This window comes from Abrus precatorius, unplaced genomic scaffold (assembly GCF_003935025.1).
Source record: "Abrus precatorius isolate BTA unplaced genomic scaffold, Abrus_2018 Scaffold3, whole genome shotgun sequence".
Lineage (NCBI taxonomy): Eukaryota > Viridiplantae > Streptophyta > Magnoliopsida > Fabales > Fabaceae > Abrus > Abrus precatorius.
The window spans coordinates 15,454,421-15,479,572 of NW_020874373.1; the positions used below are offsets into that span (position 1 = coordinate 15,454,421).

A 25,152-nucleotide genomic window follows, 5' to 3' on the forward strand; every position below is an offset into this window, starting at 1 on the left:
TTAATTTATGTTAGTCCACTCATAAAATATCCAACAAAACATACTACCCTTTAGTTCACATGCTGAATGTCCATAAATGTATCAGATGATATTGTTTATTATTAGGTAATTGATCCAACCAAATGACACCATCTTCTTTCCTCTGTGTGAAATTCAATAATATGTTATTTTGGTTCCTTTAATTTCTAAAATTGTGAAAAGATATTTTAGTCACTAAAATTATATAAAAAATTGACATTTTATTCTGTCTAATTAATCTTGATTAAATTTGTTAACAATAAATATTATAAAAAAACTAATAGGAAAAATGGGTTATTGATAATTTCATCTTTATTTTAAAATTTATTCGCATGTGAGATTATTGCTGAAGATATCTCATTGTTGGAATTTTATCTTTCATTTTAACTCCATTCCAAAATTCAATTGCACACGTTTATCCTCTTTTACTATTTTTATTTAATATTTAAGGTGATTTCGTAATTTTTTCACATTTTATGTCAAAGTGTTAGAATTATCAATTTTATATGTAATTCTTATTCTTCATCTTTTAGAATTATATTTTCCTCTCATAAAAATGAAAATATATTGTTTGATAAAATGAGTAATCATGTATATATTAAAACAATTAATTTTGGTAATATGATAGACTAAATATTTTATTATTGTTTTTGCATAATTTTAAGAATAAAATCAATGTGTAAATTTTAAAGGATAAAATAATTGATGTCTAAAAATTTTAAGAACTAACCACGTTTGGGTAACAGAAAATTATTCATTAACCACGTTTAGGCAACGTGTTCTTCATGTGCCAGCCTCAATATAATATTTTTGGTAAAAGAAAAAGAAAGATACTAGAAATTGAACGCCCAAAGAAATTCATTCCCAGGCCTATAAAGCTGCATTCATATTTCATATGCTACTCTCTTCCTAGATAGTACAAATAATATATAAAAATAAAATAAAAAATTCAATGGTCAAATCCTCACCCCATTTTTTTTTTTAATTAAATAGGACAGAGATAAAAATTTAAAATTAGAAAATAGTAAAAAAACTAATGCTTAATTATACTTTTAAATTTTTTAATTTAAATTATGTAATGATTTAGACTCTCAATTATTTTTAAGTTAATTAATTTTTATTTTTAAAATTAAATAAACTTAATTTATGCATTTTTTATTTATAATCCTAAATTATCATTTTTAATTAAAATATTTATAAATTTAATCAATTTAATAATGTTTTCCTCAAACTCATTGACCAAAACAATAGATTTTATTTAAAATAAATATGTTTTCTTTAAATCTTAATTCTTGCCTTAAAAATAATTCAAAATTTATCAACTTCATACTAAAATTCTTACTTTCAAATTTTTTATTAAAAAATAAAAACTCAGAATTTTAAGTAAAATAATTAATGAAAATAACTACATTTGCTTAATTTTGCAAATAAAAAAATTATTTAAAAAATCTTTAAAATCTAACATTAAAAAAATTAATATATAAGAATTAAAATACAATGAAACTAAACAAAGTAAAGTTATATCCGCAGTGCAATGGACATAGAACTTTAGAAGAATTTGACATCATAAGATGATGTTAGCTAGGTAGGTATATCGTTTTCATCAGGACAGAGATCTAGAAGATCATTTGTTGTAGGCTCCTCATTGGTCCGTGAGTCCCTCGCGCTTCTCCCATTTTTCATGCAACAAATTATTATTATTTAAACTGTAATGCTTTATTTTTTTATTTCCTTTTTTATTTCACGATTCTTTGATCAATTATATTTTATAAAATTAAAAAATAATATAATTTAGTGCATACGTACATATATACACATATAAATTATACCACTCTCAGTATTTTAGTCAACTAATCTTAAATGTTTATTACCGATTTTGAAAATTTAAAGATAATATCAATTTTAAAATATTTTTATTGTTAGTTTTGGCACTTCACGAAAAGTCTTTATTTCATCGTCTAAAGTTTCCAAGTTAGTTGTAAGATTTGAATTAATTGTTTCCATAATGTTGTGATTTACAGAGAGAGGGAGAAAAAAAAGTGTTACATATTTATATTAAAATAAATCAGTATAATATATATTAATTTGTCAATGAAAAGAAATGTGTACTTTAAAAAAAAAAAAAAAGAGGCTTGGATAGGAATGAAAAAGTGATGACTCAACCCCTCCTCCTCTTTTCTTTTTGCACCTTCTCATAAAAAGATATTAAAAACTTAAGAAAGTAAGAAATTTAATAATCAAATTATACAATTAATTTAAGCATACATATAAGCTTAATAGATATTCTAACTACTATTATATTTGAGATTTCTATTGAAATGAATGAACAAATGAAAAGTATTTAACATATAAAAAGAATAAAAATAATATTTTTAAAAAAAGTAAAAAAAGAATTAATATAATGTATTTAATGCCTGCACGCGAGATATTCATAGACACAATAAAAATCATATTATAGTTAAATTATTATATAGAGTGGGGTCGAGTTTGGGGTTTAATGTGGGTATACATATGCAACTTGCCAGATCTCTTGTATTTACATATTGGGGAAAAATTTAATTCAGACACGGTCCAATAAATTGTTTTTGTCAAAGTTGAAGCGGGTGGGAGGAGTACTTGTAAGGATGAATTTTTTTGGCAATATCAAACTGCTTTTAGAAAAGAGAAATTATAATTATATAAATTTTTAAAAGATAAAAATAAAATATTATATAAATGATATAACTCTTTTAAAAAGAGAGGGCTAAAGGTAGTCTATTTTATGATGATTGAGAATTTCACGCTTTATTCCTTTGCTTCCCACAAATCACTTTCTCAACCTTTACACACCATGAAAGATGAAACAAAAACACCAAGATCGATTGGCAGCGCATTATAAGACGGAAGAAGCCAAAGAAGGCACAACCATAAAAGTGCAGTTAAGTTCCCCGCAAGCATAAAACCGCAATGAACGCTTTGCTTTGAATGGAAAAGAATATGCACTTAACATATTTCCATTTAATCACATAAAAAAACCCAAGCAAAACTCTATGCTCACATCACATGATTAATGGTTAAACCTTTCTTCTCTTCCAATAACCGATACCCTTATCCCATTCCCCCGCCACCTCTACCGTGCTTCCTATGTACCCCATCATTTATCTATCCATCAATCTATCTCTCACTCACCCTTTTTTAGCCTTTGCTTATAAACCCATCCCTCTTATCCTATCCCTTTGTTCTTCTCACATTCACATGTATTTCTATACCTTTTGGTTCCCTCTTATGATCTTATCCCTTGAGACTCAATTATTTGCCTAACACACTCATCACACATACATGGGCTAATTAAAGTGAGAAAAAAAGTGCACACAAATGTATACCTATATAGAAATAAAGTATATATGAGAGTATAAGGTAGGTTGCGGAAATTAGTGTAATGCTACACCCACGAGACATGTATATGTGGTATACATATGTATATTTTGCACAAATGTCAGAAAAGAAAGATGGCACACCGTTAACAGCTCAACCTATGACATGATTTAGTTGGACATGTGATGACTAGGTTTCTTTCAACAAAAGATTCAGCGGCAATCAAGAAACCTGCCATTGTTGTCACAGAAACAGTTAATTTGTAATTATTATTATGGAGACTCTCTGGTTTATGTCCTTTAATATTCTGGAAATGCTCTCCCCACAGGCATCTTCTGCGCAGATTCAGGGAATTATTCACATGCTTCATCAACTTGACTATTTGGTGCTTGCTCACATTCCAGTCTCTACATATTCATTTCTCCAGTTATATACATGCCTACGCTGATTCGTGTCTTAACAGCAAATCAATAATAAAAAAATTATTAAAAATCACGTTGCGAGGATATTAAAAACTACTATAAAAAATATTTAATAATGTTTTTTAAAAATTTACTTACATATATGTTACAATTTTTTTACACTAAACATTAAACTTAACACTTACACTATAAATAACTTTTCATCAAAGACAGCAGTTAAACTATTGAATCATTTTATATTATTTTTATAATTATGTATATTAAATTTTATATAAAAATATATATTATTTAAAATTTCTTTATATTTTAAAAATAAAATACTCATTAAAAAATAATGTAATAAAATATCTGTTAATTTTATTTTTATATAAAATTTTATAAATTTGATCTATTAGATAAAAATCTTTTAAGTCAATAGTTGGAAATTTCGTATTTAATGTCAACATATCTTTATATAATATATATATATATATATATATATAATTTCTTTAAAAAAATAATTAATCATTTATTTCTTTTATGGTTTATTATGATAGAATTATCTTAATAATAATATTCATATTCCTAGTTAGCACTCTCACCTATTATATTTTTTTCTTCTTCTTCTTCTGTTTTTTTATTTAATTTTTTTTTCCATTTCCCACATAAAAAAAATGGAGTGCATAAGTTACATTATTAATGCTTATCTTAGTATATTAGCTATTTTGTGCATGGACAAACGATATTTTTTTTAATGTAAGACTGAAGTAATCAAATTTTAATTATTAATCCTTATAATGAATTATCATAATTTAAACATAAAAATTATTTATTATTTTTAAAAAAAGCATATATTTTGTCAAAATTAATTAGGTGAGTTAATTAATTTTTAATGTTGATCATTTATATAATTGTATTCAACATTTATTTATTTTTATATAAGAATACATTCTCTTTCATTTAATATATTATGATCTCTCTCTACAAACAAATCCACACACATATGTATTTATGGATGTATGCATAGATAAATGAATGTTTGTGATAGAAAATATATTTAAAAAACAAGTAAATGGGAGCAGGTGCTTTAAGGCATCGATTGATAAAATAAAAATTGAAAAATCTCATCAATACTCTCATCTTAATTTTTTTATACACTTTTAACGTGTTTTCTGATAAAAATATTTTTTTTATTATTTAACTAATATCCTTAGTATGACTAAAAGTATATACAAGTACTAATTAGTGATCTAAAACTATTTGTTAAATAATTTAAAGTAATTTTATTGAAAATGAAATAATATACACTTTTTTATAATTTTGAATGTTTTTTTTATTAATTTCTTACCCCCAAAACAATGTGCTAGGATAGCAATTACCAATTTCAATTCATTGATGATTAGTTCACAAGAAATTTCGACGTGATCAAAAGCATCATATCTTACGCGGTGTACTTGAAATTTTGAAAGGAGACAACATTGGTGTCATGGTGGGAGGCACTAGCTAGGTAACCAAAACCTTTAAATTCACAGGTTGGAAAGAAAAAAGAAAAAGAATTTTCTTGGAAATTAATGCTCCGCACTCTTGGTGGTGTGTCACAAAGATACATTCGACAGCATAAAAAATATATAATATGCAGCAGGAAGAATTGAGGGGCTTATAACGAGTGCCAAATATAGAGTGAATATTTTTGGTTCGCAATGTCTACAAGAGCAAATAAACAAAAAACACTGATCTGAAGGATTCAACAAGATTTAATTAATACAGAGAAAATTCTGATTTGTATACAGAAGCGACGAGTCGAACTTGGAATAAAGCAACTAGAAAAATTCAAAGAAAAAGAATAAAACAAACCCACTAATATAACAAAAGAATATAGATGTACATGATTCACCAGGTCCTTCCCCCCTTCGATATAACCTATGAAGAAAAGAAAAAACTAATACTGAAAATCCTGGATATCATAAATCTATACAGTGTATGTGTACCCAAGAACTTCCCTGTGATGTCTAAAAATGTGTATCATATTTATAATGATAAAATCAGTATGTAGAAGACTGTTTAAAAACCAACGAAAAACCCAAAAAGAAAAAACCAAGGTATGTAATAATTACTATGTATGATGCTTATGATCCCAAAATAAAAAAACCATGGATCGGCAAACTTGCTTTCAATTCTCTCTATGATCATCACACTTCAGTAATCATCCCACTGCAGGCATTCCAAATCTGAGAGAGGTGCAACTGATGAAGGACCTTCAAGATCCTCGTACAATGCCCTATTTCTTCCCATGTTGTCTTGCTTTGAAACCACCGAGGATGTGTCAGTGTTTCTGTCGTTGCTTAAGCCTGTGTCTTGTGAGTGGTTAGAAGAGAACTGTTCCATCTTGCACTGATTGTCCAATCCACCTATGTAGTACTCGTTATTCTTTGCTGCAAATGCTCTTAGAATAGCTTGATCATGGTTACTATTGCTCCCAAAACCTGAGCCTGCAACACTTGGCATGAGTGAATTTTTCATCCTGTTTTGGTGCATGTAGTAATCAGAGAACATGTTCAAGGGGGAGCTTGGGTTTTGGGTACTACGAATTTGAGAGGGTGAGAGTGTGTTATTGTCCATTGGGTTGCCGAGATTGGCTTGGTTGGAGTAGTTAATTGTGGGAATCTCATAGGTTCTGTGGTCTTCTGGCTTGATCAGAAGCTGGTGTTGATTGTTGATGGAGAAGCTGGGAAGATAATAGCCCTCTGATTGTGATTTAGTTGATGAAAGTGGGTTTGTTGAACCCTTAAAGTCTTGGTCACTGTAACCTGCAAACTTGTTGTTGGTGTTAGCATAAGGAGGATCCATGAGAGGTGGGAGTGAAGAATAATCAAGAAGATCATTATCCCCTATAGAGTTAATTCTCAAAAGGCCAGGAATTGAGGTCTTCTTAACATCTGTGTTCTTGTGAAAAACCCTTGAGACAACCCATTCATCCTGCAATAATATCATCCCAAAAGAAACAAAATTGAAAAAAGCAAACTGTTAGCTTCTTGAGACAATTAATTAATCAAACTAAAGCTATATGACTAAAGGGACTGCATGAAAGAAACTCCCAAACTAACACAAAAAAGACACTTTCTAAAAAGTGAAAAAGGGAGGAGGATGAAAAAATTCCTAAGATAAAATGGTAAATAAAGCAACAAACCAAACAAAAAAAAGGTTCACTTTTCATACACACCTTTGCTGCCTTAGGAAGGTTGTAAATTGCGAATTTGCCTTCCAATCTGAATTCATGCATGACCCAATTAGTCTTCTCTCCCTTTGGAGCTCTCCCTCTATAGAACACAAGGGTCTTCTTCATCCCAACAAGGTTCCCTTTCCCTTTGTAAATTTCCTTATCTTTTCCCGTGGCCTTCCAGTACCCAGATTCTGTTGCTCGATTCGTTCTCATACCTGTTGGATACTTCCTATCCTTTTGACAGAAGAAGTACCACTCTTTCTCCCCCATCTTGGCTTTCTCTGCACAATCAATCATTTCACATATTAAAAACTTATAAGAACATTATTTCACTTCAACCCAGTTTTGAATTCAATCTAAAATTATCAAAACACAATCAGAAAAATAATAAGGATACAATATGAGAGAGAAATTAATAACCAAACTTACTTGGCAAATCCCAAGGTTCACACTTGTTCAAATCAGCCTCTCCAATAGCAGTTGCACTGAAACTACTATTCTTCACCTTTTCAGTGAGATAATAAGTGATTATCTCCTCATCAGTGGGGTGGAACCTGAAACCTGGAGGCAAATCCAGAGGCTCTTCACCTTTGTTCACCACAACAGGCTCTTCCATGAAATCAAATATATGGGTTTGAGGTATTCAAATATGTCACAAAACCCAGTAGCGTTTTCAAGCTAGCAAAATAATCTCACACGAAAGAGAAGAAAAAAGCAATTATAACAAGAGATGGAAATTGAAGAGGGTTGAATCAATTCTAGATAGCTAGTGATGAAAGAAAAAGAAGAAGAAGAAGAATTGGAAGAAAGCTTTTAAGAAAGTAGAACGAAGGGAAGATGGTGTGCTTAAATAGAGGAGCGTCTACACGCACATCTCACGCTGTAAGATCCGTGGTGTGCAAGGCACTTGCTGAGGAAGCCTACAATTGGTGTTTTGTTTTTCTTTTTCTTTGTTTTTTCTATTGTTTTGTTTTCAATATACTAGTATAATTTAGGGGGAAAAGATGGTCACAAAATGTACACATTTAGTGTAGCTTAAAAAATAATAAAAAAATGTAAGATGATGAATAAGATCACGAGATATGAAGAAAAATATTAAAAATGAGGGATAAAATAGAATACTTTTATTGGTTTATGACGTATGTCCTATATGGGTGGTTTCTTCGTATATCTACCCCTTTGAAAACGAATGTGAGAAAAGAAATGGTAAAAAAGGAGCTTTCAAAGCTTGTGGGGCCCAGTCTCTATAGGCTCCCCCCACTTTTTCATATTAAAAATAAATGAAATATAACAACTTCATCCGCTAGCTTCAACCTAACATTTGCAGATTTTCATTGCCTGTTTCCATCATCATTCACCGCTACCTCTCCGTTCAAATCTGTGGAACAGTGGAAGAAGTAGAAAATAAAATGAACTCCTATTCCTCCTTTATGTCTTTAATTTTTCCCCCTATAATAATGTGTGCTATTGAAAACAGATGTTGCTAATTCTTCTACTGCTACTTCGGGTGGCTTAGTTAATTTCTTAAATTTTGATTTTGTCTACAAATACCAGCAGCTTTAGGTGGGTGGTGGTTGTTTCAGTTGGTGGCTAGCTTGGCTCAGCTTCTAATTCATATAATATATATACACATTTGCTTCCTACTCTCATTGAAAAATTAGACCAATTAATATAGATATATCATATCTACTGCTTACATGATTGGCAAGCTTATTATATATTTTAATTAATATGAAATATTTATAATGGAATTTATGGACTGATGGCAACAATTCCCCACACAATGAAGAGGATAAAAAAAGTAGTGCCTGTTGGGAAGAATCCAAAGGCTTTCACACCCGGCCCATAAGTCAAGAGAAGAAGCTGTAAAAAAGGATTGTGAATTTTCCAAGAGCTTTCCAATGTTCCATTCTTACCAGGCATTGAAGATTTTGTTTGTTGATTCTTAAAATGTGAAGCCTCCTTTTTAATTAAACAAACTACATCTTTACAACTGTTTTCCTACCATCAGTGATAAAAATAAAAAATAACACCTGCATCCTCTTTATATATTTATAAATATAAATGAAAATAACACACCGAAGAAGAAAAATATGTACATGTGTCAAGAGAAGGTAAATATTAGATTTTTTATATTTTTAAAAGATTAGGTTTAGAAATATTTGCCCCTTTGACATCGCAAGTTACAACTAAACTTTAAATTAATTAACATAATATTTTATGGCAAAAACAATTAATCGAGAGAATTAATGAATCTGTCTTATTCTAATATTTAAATTAAATATATGCTTTTTATAATTGTAAAGTACTGATAGCTGATTTTGTTGGTTTGGAAGAAAACAATATATAAATCATTATCGTCGATAAATATTTAATTTCACCACATGTCATGTATATATGAGTAAGATGGACTAGCCACTAAACAAATGGGGCTGAATATTGACATTATCTCTGCAACTTCCTTGAAACTTCTAAACCAAATTTGCAAAAAGATAAAATGGTCAATATCATAGAGGATATGGAACAAAAAATATGCCAACAAATGGGCATTCTAATAGACCTTCCCCACTAAATTAAGCCGAAAATGTACCATTAATATCGATAAAGAGAGATCAACACTCATAAAAGCATTACTTTTAGAGGAAATTAAGAAGGTGATTATGGCTAATTATAATCATCTTTAACCATGGAAAGGTCAACATGATTACTACAATCGTAAATTGGCTTTGGTGAGCCGTAGCTGCCGTCGTTAATCAATTATTAAAGAGGAAAAAGAACCCCAAGAAAAACAAAAATAACGCGTCGCAATAACGAGATCCGAGGGTGAAAAGTGAAACATTCCGGCGCCGACATTGAAAAAAGGTTGTTTTTTGGTTAAGGATACTGTTTCAATCCAACACCACCACCTCCTCTTTGAGGCGTTGAATATATCATTTTGATGCACCTGCATAGGAAATTGCGCTCGCTAATGCTATTGTTTATGCAAAACCAACCCGATCAACTCACCACTCACTCGCTCTAATTATTATATATAATATCTTTTTAAATATTTTTTCACAAACTATCTGCAATTTTTTAATCTAAGTTCGTTAAAAATTACGGCCACTGGACACGTGTTGACATTATCGGAGATGAATGTGGGATGAGCTGGAAAATATTTTTTTACAATGTGATTAAACATGTTATTGATTTAAATTTAATTAAACATGTCCAAATCGGAAAAGGTTAGTGAAGTGCAAGAATTAAAATTGGTACGCGCCCTCTAATGTTTGGCTGTGGCTGATTCTGCCACATGCCCTCCGAATTTTGCGAGACAATATTCAAACCCCACCACTCGATACGGAATAAATTCCGCTAAGCATACTTTATTTTATTCAATATTGAGTTTGATTGGCTTTTCTAGTTCTATATTAGTAATTAACTTTTGGAATTATGTTCACTAAAATAATAAAATTTGGAGAAAATAAAATACCCAAAACGTGTGGACCCCTTCTATGCTCAGAGCATGCTTTCTTGATTATTTTATTGTTATTATGTAATAAGATAACAACATAGAGGGATTTGAGGGTGGTTTGGATTGGAATGGAAGCCTTGAGAAACTCTTTTATCTTTCTCTAAAAACTGTTTGACTTTTGCTCAACGAAACTCAACCGCAATAGCAAAATCGGAAGCATTGTCCACAGTCCTAACAGGCCCCCAAACAGGTGACGTTTTATGACGCCAGACCATGAATAATAGTGCTATGCTTGTTTGCAAGGAAGCATACATGTAATCTAATGTAAAATTTAATAAATAATCTATATATTTTAATTATAGATTATAAATATACTTTACACTTTAATTTTAATTATTGACTTGAATAAGATTTTCTCTGGTTAAAAAGTAAAAAAAGAAAAGAAAAAGTAAAAGTGTCACGTATTTACACCCCGATCGCCCGCCACCGCACGTTGATCGGCGTTGAATGAAGAAATGCGGAGGGCGCGATGAGAGGATGGTGATTGTGTGGTTTACTTGAACAAGAGATGCAAAGAATCCTTAATCTGATTATTATGATTAATTAATAATGAATGGGGATGGTGGGGGCAAAGAAGGGGTGGGGTAGGGTAGCAGCAATTATTGGTGATATATACTAACGTAAAGCGCAGCAATATCAGATTAGCAGGGAAGTGTAGGGACCATTCTTCCTATAAAATTTACACTGTTTCATAGGTTGAGACAGTTGGCCGCAATCCAACAATTAAGTTTTTAAAATGTTTCTCCTTAGGGAAAAACTAGCCAGAAGGATGAACAAGAAAGCTTATTTCTGCTAATCAACTCAGTATTTCAACCTTAATCAACGCTTACCCTCTTTCCATTTTAATGTTCTGCACCAAGTGAATTTATTTTACGATAAATATCCATCAATTAATATTCCTATCATGTTGATTAAACTTTCAAAAATTATTCTGCACCAAGTATTATTGTGTTTATGATTGAAAATTAATGTAATTCTTTAAATATATTTATCAGAAAACATAGAAAAATTTAATAAAAATAGTTTAACAAATTTTAACTTATTAAAAAATTATTTTTTAATTGTTAATTAAGAAATGTTTTTATTATACACACACAAAAAGTCGCACAGTAATACTAATAATTGAGGTAGAGAGCGAAATCCTCCAAAATTTCTTAGCATACTAACATTCAGACTTTAAACAAATACGACTAACAAAAAATGGTTAAGCTGCGGCTATTGGTGGTTACACCTGCAAATCTCTCTTTCACTTTATAATACAAAACTGAATATCGTTCTCTGTTTAATTCATTATGTATGATAGGTAAGGAGCTTATTGGTAATACAAATGTAATTACCAGTAATCATTTTTAATTAGTTGGAGTATCTAAAAGTGGCATGCCATGCATCCGAGTGTACATTCATATCTACCCGTGCCAAAGTAGGATTAGGAACCTGCTTTTTATTATCATGTTGTAATTATTATTGTATTTAAGTCATGATGCATAAGTCTCATTCACACATATGTACATGACCAAATCATGTTGACATGGATTAAATTAAGAAGAGATAAGATATAACTGAAATCGAAATTGCTTTTGTTTTTTTCTCATACAAAAGAATAATATTTCAAGTCAGTTAATCATCTTTAAAGTTATGAACCGGAGTTTAGGTAAATCAGTAGGCCCACAAAAGTAAGATTAGCCCATGCTTATCGCCAAGCGTCGAAGTAATCGAACTTCAAAGATCCTTTTCCCTTTATTTTTTGAAAAAACCAAGAAAAAGGGGTGGGGAATAGGTGACTGAAGCTTCTTTGACACAAAATCAAACATTTTTGTCACTGTTACGAGATTCCATGGAATATCCTTAACAAAATCATGGATTCATTATTCATGGATATATATGATCGATAAATCGAAGCATCTCTATTATGTAGACGAAACAAAAATGAACCTACGAAATTTTGGGCACGTCAAGTTTCTTCTTGAAAGGGCTAAATCATATTTGAGTGTTCCCTAGTCCACTTGAGCATGAGTAATAGAACAGTGCAAATAATCATTAATAAGCGAATGAGGACATAACATATGATGACAATTTTGATTGAAATTGAATTGCAATATAACAAATTTAGGTGGCATCACTGTCCACATCAACATGAGCACAGCCTGGTCCCTTTTGCCCCTACCCCAAAAATAAAAACACACAAATACCAAAGAATAGTAAGAGAGTAAATATATATTTTAATTCTTAAAATTATAAACATCAATCAACTTAGTAGTATTTAACTTTATAAAAATTTTACTTTAGTTTTTAATAGTTTAAAAATTACTCATTTGAATTCTTTTTTTATTTATTTTTTCTTTGCTGTCTTCTACTAAAAAGATCAAAATGGATTGTTGTTCCTTAATAAAATCTTTTTGCCAAGGGCCAAACGACAAGCTCAGGGTGGTACCATGCCATCCCAATACCCATAGCATTAATTGGCTCCTACCAATTTGGAGAGCAAGAGAAATATTATTGACCAAGACGAACGTGATCAGTGATGACAGCTTCACAACTAGCCACGTTTATCAAGGTTTGCCAGCAAAGATCCCCGTCACTACTCGGTTAAAATTAATCAGCAAGTGGGTATTCATTGACTAGAGTGTTTCAAAGTTTATCACTTTTCTTAGTTAAAAAAAATAGGAGGGGGTAGATATTTTCCCATAAATTGGTTGCTCTTAGGTGTAGAAGTACATTACTATTAATTATTAGGGCGCATGGGTGTGGCTGCCATTAAATTAAAATAAATTAGCACAATACATGGTTCTGATGATAGAATCGTTATAAACAAATAAACCTGGTTCAAAGTTGAAAATAGCATGGCGGGCGATTTATATCTCAACTGCATGTAATCGTCAGAGATTCAGAGGTACCCTTTCCTTGATACTACATTCTACACCATTAAAGGTGCAGGACTCTTCAAATGGAAAATTCTATTTTTTTTTTTATCATCTGGGTCAACTACGAAAATGGGGAACGATAGATAAAAACAATGGCTAAATCTAACCCATTTAAATTAATCTGTGTACCAAGGAATTTTTCGGGGAAAAAATGTTATAATTTGACTTTTAAGTACTTAAATAGATTAAAAGATAAGCTTCTACAATAGAGATATGAATTTATACAGATCTTATATATGTGACTTCCAAGCAATTTCAACTTGCTGGAGTTTCAAACTAGGGAACAAGAGCAAAGAACTACGAGCAGCAGCAAATGAGGCGAAATTTTCTTCCAAACGGTCCTGAAATAAAAGCCCTAAGGAAATGAGTGTGCTCAAGATATAACTGGTCAAGGGGTCAAATGAGCAATTTTCAAACCCCAACTGGATAGAACTCATTTGGCAAAATCTCATGACTTAAGTATAATCAAAATGTAGTAGATGGACCTAAAATATAATTATCAAAGTATATAATAAGAGTCAATTCGGATAAATGTTTTAATAAATATATATTAAAAATAAAGTAAATTAAAATTATAAAACATATTTATCTTTTCTTATAAATAAAAATAAATACATCTATTTTGACTTCAAGAAACTATAAAAAGCTAAAACATATAAGTTAATTTTAAATTTTTTTATCAATTCATTTTTTTCTTCTACGAAGATTTGTTAAAAAAAAAAATTATTCAAATTCATTGGACAAGTCAGAGTTAAAATATCCAAAGTTCATTTAACGTGTCTTGATCTTTCCTAGTAGTAACACTCATTTTTCAGTAAATCCAATCTTATATCGTAAATTTGAATAATCAATCTTTAATAACAATAAAGTTTTTATTAGGATTTTCTCTTTAAAAAAATATGTGATTTTTCTTACATCAAATATCTTTTATTAATTTACTATTTTAGATATTATTGTTAGAATTAAATCAATTTTGCATTTAAGATTATGACTATCAAATTAAATTAATAAACATAGAAATAATAATTTTTTTTCTAAATTTCAAATATCCTACACTTGAAGCAATCTTGTTTTACCATAAGCAGCAAAGTTCTTCCTCCAAGTAGACATGAAAATAATATGCCTTAATTAAAGTAATTTATTATTTTTCTATAATTAAAAATTAAATTATTATATATTTCAATATTATAACATTATTAATTGCTATAAAAAAATTTATAAATGATAATACCAATAAAAAAACATGTTAATAAAAATTTAGTCGATTACTTTAAATAATAAAATAATAACTTAATAAAATTAACAGTATTCTAATATTTATATTGAGCTTAATCAAAACGTTAATTTAAATCTTAGCTAAATTATTATTTTTTACCTCGCTAACATATTTGTAATTTTATTATATCTTAAAAGATAAAAGTATAAATAATTCTTAATTTTGTAATTTTGTTAAGTCATTAATAATAATTCAAATAATAATATTTAAAACTGAAAATATAAAAAAAAATATTTTATCATAGATAGTTACAAAATAAATTTTTGAGAAGTTACACATGCAGAATTAATATAAATATTGTTTTAATTGTAATCTTTAAGAATTTATCATCTTTAGTATATACATTTAGATGTTATATTAGTAAGTTTTATGTGTATTGCATAAATATTATTAAATTAAAATAATTTTTAATAAAAATTTTAAAATATATTATATGAGTTTTTAAAATTTAATAATTTAAAAGAATATTTATTTTATTATATTAAATATATTTAAATTATTTGGAGGTAGAGTTTTATTGTTCATAGTAATTACCCTCTTCGAATAAGATTACTTTCAATAAAAAAACACCTGTGGTATAAAAAATATAATTAAATTAAATATATAATATTTCATGAAAAAAAAAAAACTATCGTGTATAGTTTGAAAAGTGAATTACATTGTTAATATAATTGAAAAAAAATCAATAGCATATTCACGTTTAAAATAGTGTAAGTTTTAGTGGATATTTAGTTCCACATCTAAAATCTTAACATATTTTATTTTAAACGCTCTAAAGTCTTGCTTCTGTGAAATAACACGTTTAGAAAAAATTTACACAAATTCAGGTATCTAAATGTTTAAATTCTACTATTTGAAAAACTTTTTACATGTAACATTGTTGCACTTGTATAATCAATTATGATCATAGTTTTTAAAATAAGATTGCCAATCAAATTAGCGAAGTTATCAATCTGAATAATCTAAAAAATTATTAAAGCAAAAGAGTTGGTCAAAAATTGATTAAAGCAGTTCAATACCAACTGAAATACATAAAATTAAATAAAAATATTAATAAAAAAACTTGTTTAAAATATTTTTAAAAATTATATGATTAAATTGGATTTAACTGTTGAATTGGAGGATAAAAATACTAATTTAGTCTACTTTTATTAAATAAAATTTATTAATTGTTTAAAAAAATTATACTAATTTTTAAAAATCAACAAAGGCTTATGTGTATAGATATATATTTTTATCTTGTAAGACATTTAATATGATCATTTTGTGATATATATCTTAATGTTAATCTAAATTCTCTCTCTATATATATATGTGTGTGTGTCACATTCTATATATAACTTAATATGTTATATAATATTAAAACTATATGTTTAATTGTTGCTGGTTTGATTATAATTAAACTATGATTGAATTAATGAATTATAAATTAGCGTTTTAACTAATTGAATTGTTGGCCGTTAATTATGATGAAATAAAAGGTTTAAATAATCCACCAAATAATCACGTCATTGTAAGATAATCTTTTTCTTTTGCATATTGAATAAGAAAAAGAATTCGAATTTAATAGTTAGGCCATTTAGTCCACAACCTAAGCTAAACTAATTGGAATTCATGACCCATTAATTAGTTATAAATAAGTAAATTATTTTTTTATCTTCTTTTTTAATTCATCATTATTCTTTTAAAAAAAATAGAGTATATTAATTATTGGAAAAGTAAAACTCAAAAATTTATTTGTAAAATTTAATTTCGAAAGAAAGGTAAAAATTACTTTTGCATCTAAATAATCCTTCAGAAACAAGATATTAATACATTCTTAGTGACTTTTTATAACTTTAGGAACGCATGATAATAATACTAGGAATCAATATATTTCATCAAATTTATGCTTGAACAATTATAACTTGAGGTCTCAAAGGTAAGAAAGGCAAAGTAATTTCCTGAACAAAAAAATGGAAAAAAGTAGAATGCAAAGCATTTAAATGATTAACTTTAAAAATAAATAAATAATCCTTTACAAAATTATTTGATGAACATGTGAAATAGCAGCTCAGCCGTCAACAGTAATCTCAACTTGAAGATAACGCATCTTCAAGATTTGCTGACATTTCCGTCAAGTGAACTCCACCATTTAGCATCATAAAAAATAATCAGTTACCATTTTTCTTTCTTTACAAGTGTAGGGGAAAAATGATCTTATTTCATCAATTGTTAAACCATATTGAACAAGAAACTTTATGTAAATTACCTTTCTGTTTTTTACCACATTTGAACCTCCGTTACACTGCAAATTATTTTCACTTTCAATTCGTTGGTTACTACGCTTTACATATTTTATCTGGACAAAGTGGATGATCATGATTTGTTAAATATGAAATCCAAAGCACGTTATATGGCAGTGCTGTCCTTTTGCTTTCAACCAATTCGGTTCCTTACATTATACAGATATAAGTCTGAGTATAAGACCCACAAAATGTATTTGTATTTATATTTAAAAAATATTTCTATCTTATTATACAGATAAAATCAAATATTCTCTACAATATCAATTTTATGGCAATATGTTGTTGGAAAAAACGCAACAATAGAGAAGTTAAAAATAAATAAATCAAAACACAATAATTAATGTGAAAATTTCAAACTCAGAGGGAAAAGAATCCCTATCATTGTTTGAATACAACAAAATAAATATTATGTGAAGAGTTCTACAACATATTCAATTAATCTGTGTTATGAAAAAAAAAAAAAACTTGAAAATATGACACCATAATCCACTTGTGGTTGTCTCCCTTGTTCCACTTCCACAAAATTATAACTGCGTCTTTGTGGATCCCTTCATACCCCTTTTTCTTTGGGCCATGGGAAGGGAGCGGAGACAAGATGTGATATTTGCATGCGATAGGATTGGATCCTCTTCCTTATACATCATTAGCTCTCTCTAACTTATTATCACTAAATTATAATGGGAGAGACAAAAAGCACCCATATTCAAATCAATATTATTATTGCCCATTCTAATGCCACCAAATGTCCACACAATACTCATCCAAATACTGTGGATGCTATGGCATCAGTTTACCCTACTGCTTAACAATCGTAAAATCCTCATATTATGAAGAATGTCGTATAACATTGCCATTATCTCGCTAACAAAGTGTTTTCCCTTTCCTAAGTGAAGAGATAAAATTAAAAAAATATCAAAATTTTATCTTAATAACTTGTATATTCTTTTAATTTCGACACTTAAGTTGTTTTAGAGAAAAAATAATATTTTTTTACAATAATGATATTTTGACCAAAAAAATAACGATGAAGTAGTTAAAGATTAAAAAGTTAAAGAAAGATAAAAACTTAACTTCCATAGTGGCACATGTCTTACAATCGTTAATTACACTTGGTTGTGATTCCCTGTGCCGCGTGCAAGGATTGCCATGTACATGTACGCTGAGGTCCTCCATGGGCCTTAAATGGCATTGTCAGCCCAGTTAAAGAGTCGGGCATTTTCAGAAAAAGAAAGTAGTCCACTTGAGGCATTATAAGGATGATGACACTGGCCCAACAGGCCTCATAGCATATTCCATCTTGTCAAAGTTATTAACTTGTTTGGGCCGGGTAAGCATGCAGAGTGCGGAGATGGCACAACGGCATATGTAACGACCAATAAAAAAACATAGTGGCATATGTATTTCTCTATTCACGAGGAGAGTAGACTCACGTCGAAGTCAAAATAGGAAATTTCAGGGGAAACTCGTTGCATATCTCATTTTTCATTCAATATTTTTTAGCGTATGCTTAAAAACGTACTATTTACATATAATGACCCTTTTATCAAAAATCATAAAATTTAACATATTTATAGTATTAATGTCTTAACTTATTTTAAAATTATTTATTAATTTCTTATTGTATGTACTGAAAAACTGAATTTTATTTAACTCTACAAAAATGATAATAAACTATTTTTATTAACTTTCATAAATTGTTTGAATGAATCCTCATTTGCTAACTTTTTTTTAGAATCTCGTCTCACCGGGATATGCTACTGATGAGATCCCTTTGCTGAAAGTAGAGTCAAAATTGAATAGCTAGAATTTTATCTATTTCTTTTTGGAAACGGAAGGATCCATCCTAGAAAATTAAATACCAAAATACCTGTTTCTTTCCTGCCTTAAAAGAACTATGAATAAACCTTGTGATTGCACTTAAAAAATTACACGTGGTGCGCACTAAGGAAGAGCTCATGTGCCTCGACGCTATGACGCATAACCATAATATTGACAAGGAAAATGAAATATCAACTAAGATTTTGTTCTATCTCTTTCTTCTAAGTATTCATTTTACATCTAACATCCCCTCATTTTCTATCTTATTATGATAGTTAGTGACACTGTACTTCACATGTTAGCTATAAATATTTATTAGGTGATAGATGTAACAGCAGCAGTAAATTGTTCACATTGAATCACATTAAAAGAAAACGAGGCACACGGACTGTATTCCATTGTATGCAATCAGCATCTTCACCAGTGACACTGAGACATGTATGTAACAGATAAACACACTTATTCAATTGATAAGAAGTCTCTAACCAGTGCCTGGTATCAGTGACTGCCATACAAACCATTGATCATACTCTATGTAAAAAACATGCAAGCACAAACCACTCAAACAGAGGAGACCCTCTCAACCAAAAGACAATGCATCTTCAAAGCTACTGATAATTCCGTCTTGTGCTCCTGCATTTACCATAATCATTGCAGAAAGATGTTACAACAAGCAACTTCTAAAGACATCAATTAATCATGATAACAAACACAGCATACACCCAAACTTCTGAGAGTTTCAAAACAGGTTGGCCTTGAGAAGGCAAACTCAAAAAAGCATAAGCATAATAGCTATTTGCTAGGAACTAAGGACTTGTTTTACAGGTACTTACAAAATCAATCCTCGCACTTTCCAACCAAAAAAACTCAAATCATAATCAACAGATAAAAATCAATTATATCAACTATAAACTAAACGGGGAGTTAAAGGATAAAAAACTTACAGTAGGGTAAGATCCTCCAGCGTTGGTTATCACCTTTGTTCCAGTCCCAGAGGACTATAGTAGTGCCATCATGAACGCCTCCAGAATGCTTATCCCCGTGATAAGCATCGACATTAAGACGAATATTATTGACCATTCTTATAGTTCTGTGCCCATCACCAAGGTCCCTGCTCTCAGACCACAGAATTGACTCATCAAGATAATCTGGATTGTAAGGTATCAGCCGAACCTGCAAATTCATTATCAAGTGAAGATAAATTACTGTTACACTTTTATATTCTATTTTGGAGGAAAGGAAATCGACACTGCGGTGATCCCAATCCTAATCCCAATGCAAAAAGCATCGGAATTTACAGATGAGAACAGCAGATGGACAGAAAAGAACAAAGCTCCAAGAGTGATCGTGTTCACATGTAGATCGCATTGAATAGCAAAGAAAGAGATCTCACAGGATGAGAGGCACCGATGGAATGCTTCAAGGCCTCACCCGTAGCCCTGTTGATCAAAGAAAAAGCAGGGCAACCCTCTTCATCCTTCACCCTCGTACTGTACTTCTCATCCTTGTACCAATGCTGCAATCAAAATAATAATAAATAATAAATAATTTAAAAACAATAAATTGAGAAGGCAATTAGATCAGATGGTTACCTGGTGGTCATTGGATGGATCGGACGGTGCTAAAATGACTTGGCCGTGACGAATGGTGAGTGAGAAATTGGGTGCGGCTTTGGTGACAACCCTCACAGTGGGTTTACCAGAGAAAGCGGTGAAGCTGTTACTAACCTGGTGGCCCACGTGGTGAACGGTAGGAGGGTAATGGTGGGTTTCATGGGACACGTGGTGGACGGTGGTGCTGCCCCCGTGAGGGGAATAATCAGCTGCAGGAGGAGCAGGTTGGTAACCCTGGTGATGAGGGGGAGCGGAATAATTGAAGTCCTGGGACACGTGTCCTGATTTCACGTGAGAAGAGTGGAACACGTGGGTCTCTGGCTGAGGTGGCGCTGGCTGAGGGACGCCGTAGAAGGGCGGCTGAGGTGGCGGTGGCTGGTTGTAGGAAGAGAAGGAGTTTCCCGGCGGAGGGTAAGTGTCGGGGCGTTCGTCGTCGTCGTCGTCCCTGCGGTGGTGGTGGTGGTGGGTGTGGGTGGCGTGGCCTTGGTTGTATGGGAACTCCATTTTTGGAATGGCAAGGGGGAGGGGAGAAGAGAGTGCTTAGTTGTTAAGCTTCCCTTGGTTTGATGTAATGACGGTGAAATTGAGGTAAAAAAGAAAACAAGGTGCGGGCCAACAACTACTGCATCTAAAATCAATGGCGTTTGGGTTCGACCCAACACGTGGCGTGGGTTCGCTTCGTGTTGATCGGTTCTCTTTTATGTAACTTTCGACCGAACGTCATCCCAATAAAAATATCACAGAAAAGAAAGAGAGTAAGTACTTGGGTAAATAGACGGATGTAAAATACTTTTTTAGAAAAAAAAATACTCATACTGTAATACATAAATTAGAATTAAAAAATATTATGAGTACCTAAAGTAACGCATTTAACTATTTTTTATCGTAATAAAGTTGACATGGATGTTTAATGCATTAATTAAAAAAGTAAAAATATTTAATAAAAATTATTATATAAAAAACATAAAATCGTTTAATTTTTAAAATGTTAATAATATATTTAAATATTGAACATAAAAAATATTAAATTCATAACTTTTAAATATAAAAATTTATAAAAAAATTCTTTTATTCTTTAATTTTTTTTCTTGCCACATGTTTCTTTTATTAAAAATAATATAGTTCAAACTACTCAATTAGGTGATAAATTTTTTTCTTTTAATATTTAATATGATCGTCTTTATTGAAACTTAAACTTAAAATCATAGGATAAATTTAAACAACTCTTTACCATTGATCCACATGCTAGATTGTTATCTTCTACATTTAATTTAGGTTATGAAATTATTTCATTTAATCCTTTAAATTTAATTTAATTCTTTTAAAATTTAATTTAATATTTTAAATTATTCTTGACTTTTTGAAAATCATTCTTGACTAATCATATTTTTACTTTTTTTCATTTTAAATACGTACAATCATATTAAAATTGCTATAGTAAATCCAATTTTAAATATCTATAATTACTATTATTACTGATCTTTATTGTAAAATATATCTATATTAAACATCAAAATAGTTTTCAAATCAATAAAAATTCAAGGATATAACATAGTAAGAAAACAATTCTGACTTAAAAGATTAAAATAAGCCTAAATCAAACTTAGAAGCCTATATTAAATTATCAAAAATTAAAATATCAAAGGATGAAAATTATAATTTTGTCAAAATATGATTTTTAATAAAAAGTTGTCACCGTTGTTGTTATTATTATTAGTTTAAATAATTTAATAATAAATATTTATATTTTTTAAATAATTACATATGTATGATAAATTTATTTTAAATAATTTTTTTAAAAAGAAATTAACTTAACTTTATAACTAAAAATATTATGTACCAAAATGATAAAAATTTAATATAATTAAATAATTAAAAATAATATTTTTATGAATAATGTAAAAAAATAATTAAATATTAATAATTAATATATTTTAATAATTATGAATTTAAGAAATAAGACTCTTGAAAGTAAATTTTAAATATAAAATAAAATAAACATAATTTTTATAAATGTTAAAATAAGTAATTTACAAATATATATATATATATATATATATATATATATAAGGTAATAAAGAAAAGTTATATAATAACTTTAAAATTTAAAATAGAGTTAATAAATATGTGGATAAAGAATAAAATGAATACAACAAGAGAGAATGTAATTTATTTCATTTTTAATCAATTTTAATTTTAAAAAATATGCATAGCATATTATAAAGACAAGTAGCTTTACAAGAGTTTCATTTTTTAAATAATTAATTCTTATTTATAATATAAAGGTTGATTAAACTAATTAAATAATTCTTGTAACACGTTAAATTTAATTTTTATAAATAAGAAATTTTATAAATTTTTGAGATAATAAAATTTTCATTTTTAATTCAAGTTTCATTAGCCATTTCAAATAAAGGAAGGGCTTACAAATTATATCAAATAATTGCTATAAGACTTATTCAAATACAACAATTTTCTGAAATAATATCCTAAGTTCTATAGCAGTTCCATTCACCCTTTCACTGAGTCCGGTGCTGATCATCTTGATTACCTGAATAATGAATGTAAGGGTGAGTACGTTACACTACCTAAAAACACACAATCAACGTAAAGTTTCACCTCCAGCACATTTCCAATACATTAAAAAAACACAATCACAGACAGCATTCCATATCCATAGGTACAGTACACAAAACTCATGCATACACACACACCAACCACACTCACTGTGGCACTGTGATCACAAATTTACACCATGAATGGTCGCTGGTTATTCCCGCCTCACGGATACCACGTGGGCAGTCACGGGTCGCTCAGCAAAGATAGTGGTCAGAGGTCTAGTCAGGAAGAGAGTGTGTAGCCCATAGTGCACCCGTTCCGCAGTCGGTGTCATCACCACTCCCTCTTCCCCAAGGCATTTCTACCGTTCTCATCTCCCACATCCTCAGCGTATCGCTGAACCATTCACAACACATTACAACGGTGCTAACACGCTCATTCACACATATTCTATTCACGCATGCAGTAATCATACTTATACACGGCACATAGCCCACAATTATCGTTCACATTACACGGCCCTTGGGCCTATATATTTACAATATTCATTCAAATATACGACATAAGTGCCTATACTCATCTATCACACAACATTTACATACAATCCACATCTATCAATTTCGGATCAACACATATCATGTTCACATATCACGGCACATGACCCACATTACATTTCTCAGCAATTTCCTACTCACTAACTCAGCCACAACACAATATTCAGCAAAATAACAACAATTCATGCACATAAGAGTAAGATAGAGTCCCCCCTTACCTCGGATTGAAGACCCACACTCGGATTTGACCACGGACGTGCTCCCTACACAGATTTCGGCCTAAAACACATGGAAGAACTTCATGAGAACTCCAAGAACCAAGAAACAGAGAAATGGGGATGAGAAACAGAACCCTAACCATTAAAACTCACCTTCAAGCATTTTTCACACGGATTTAACCTTCAATCAAGCTCTCGAACGGCTTTGGAGGCAATTAATCGGTGGAATAGGGCTTTGGAAACGAAAGGATCAAAGGAATTTTGAAGGGAGAGGGAGAAATAACTCTCCCCGAACCCTAACCCCCTTTAAATCCTTTTCTGGTCGCGACACTCTCGCTACAAGGAGATATTCTCGCTGAGTGAGGGGACCTTGCTGCAGCGATACGCCCTCTCGCTGCAGCGAAATAACCAGAGAAAATTGCACTCTGATTTCTGCAGAATCTTGCTACAGCTATAGCGAGACTGCACCCAGAAATGCACCCCAAACTGTCGCTTTGTCGCTACAGCGAGACGTCTCTTGCTACAGCGAAAAAATGACTGTTCTGGTCCTTCCTCCCAGGGCCCTCTCGCTACAACGAGATTCCTCTCGCTGCAGCGAGAACAGCCTAGTGTTACGCCCCGTACTTAGGCACTTAGCCTATTTTTAGCCTATCCAGTCATACATACACATATATACACACATTCATGTCTAAGTTTTCTAGGTACTTGTACCATACTTTTTTCTAAATTAGCCTGTATTACCTTTGTTTCATGATTAGGCTTCTAGCTTTAAATCCATAATTTACTTTTGTAATTTTGTAATATTGTTTGGTGATTTTATAAATATTCTTATGGCTTTAGCAGTATAATTATGGCCATCTCCTGGACTTACTACCAAGACCACTATCTGAGCTTATCAACGTCTAAATAGCTCTCACTTCTATACTTAGATTTATTTTAAAACTGTAAATCTATCTTGAACTTAAAACTTAAAACTAATATATATATATATATATATATATATATATATATATATATATATATCTTTTCAATAAAAGTTTGCTGTATCAAATTATTTTCCTCTCTTCTCCTTCTTAGCCGGTTCTGTTTGGACTACCGTCGTCTGACTTTCTTCTCTTCTCCCTCTACTAGATTTGTGCCGGTTCTACCCCCGTTCTAGTTTCTTATGTTTTAATACTAGAATTTAATTTCTGCATTTTATATTCCTACATTTCACTTAGTAGTCTTGCTACTGCCTACTTTCCTTTCAGCTTGTTCTTTGTCCTTTCCTTGATCCACTTCAGCCTGTTATCCAAATGGAACCTGAATTTTGGGACAAAAACCCATACAAAGCCATTACCAAAGTCTTCCCTCCTGGTTTTCATTTTAGACCATATGCCTTGAATAAAACCAGACAAT

At 30.3% G+C, this 25,152-nt stretch overlaps 2 protein-coding genes across 2 annotated transcripts; both read right to left on the reverse strand.

Moving 5' to 3' along the window:
* Positions 1–5,427: 5,427 nt before the first annotated feature.
* On the reverse strand, positions 5,428–7,949 carry LOC113861501 (NAC domain-containing protein 87-like). Its single transcript, XM_027494350.1, has 3 exons — positions 7,423–7,949; positions 6,994–7,274; positions 5,428–6,749 (listed from the first exon to the last, which is right to left on the reverse strand). Exons 1-3 carry the CDS (start codon positions 7,607–7,609, stop codon positions 5,970–5,972), a joined length of 1,248 nt encoding a protein of 415 aa, XP_027350151.1. The 5' UTR covers positions 7,610–7,949; the 3' UTR covers positions 5,428–5,969.
* A 10,929-nt stretch (positions 7,950–18,878) lies between these two features.
* Positions 18,879–21,092, reverse strand: LOC113862000 (ricin B-like lectin R40G3). The gene is made up of 4 exons (XM_027495144.1): positions 20,403–21,092; positions 20,204–20,326; positions 19,755–19,983; positions 18,879–19,443 (listed from the first exon to the last, which is right to left on the reverse strand). Coding segments are annotated over exons 1-4 (879 nt in total). The 5' UTR covers positions 20,928–21,092; the 3' UTR covers positions 18,879–19,441.
* Positions 21,093–25,152: the final 4,060 nt, after the last annotated feature.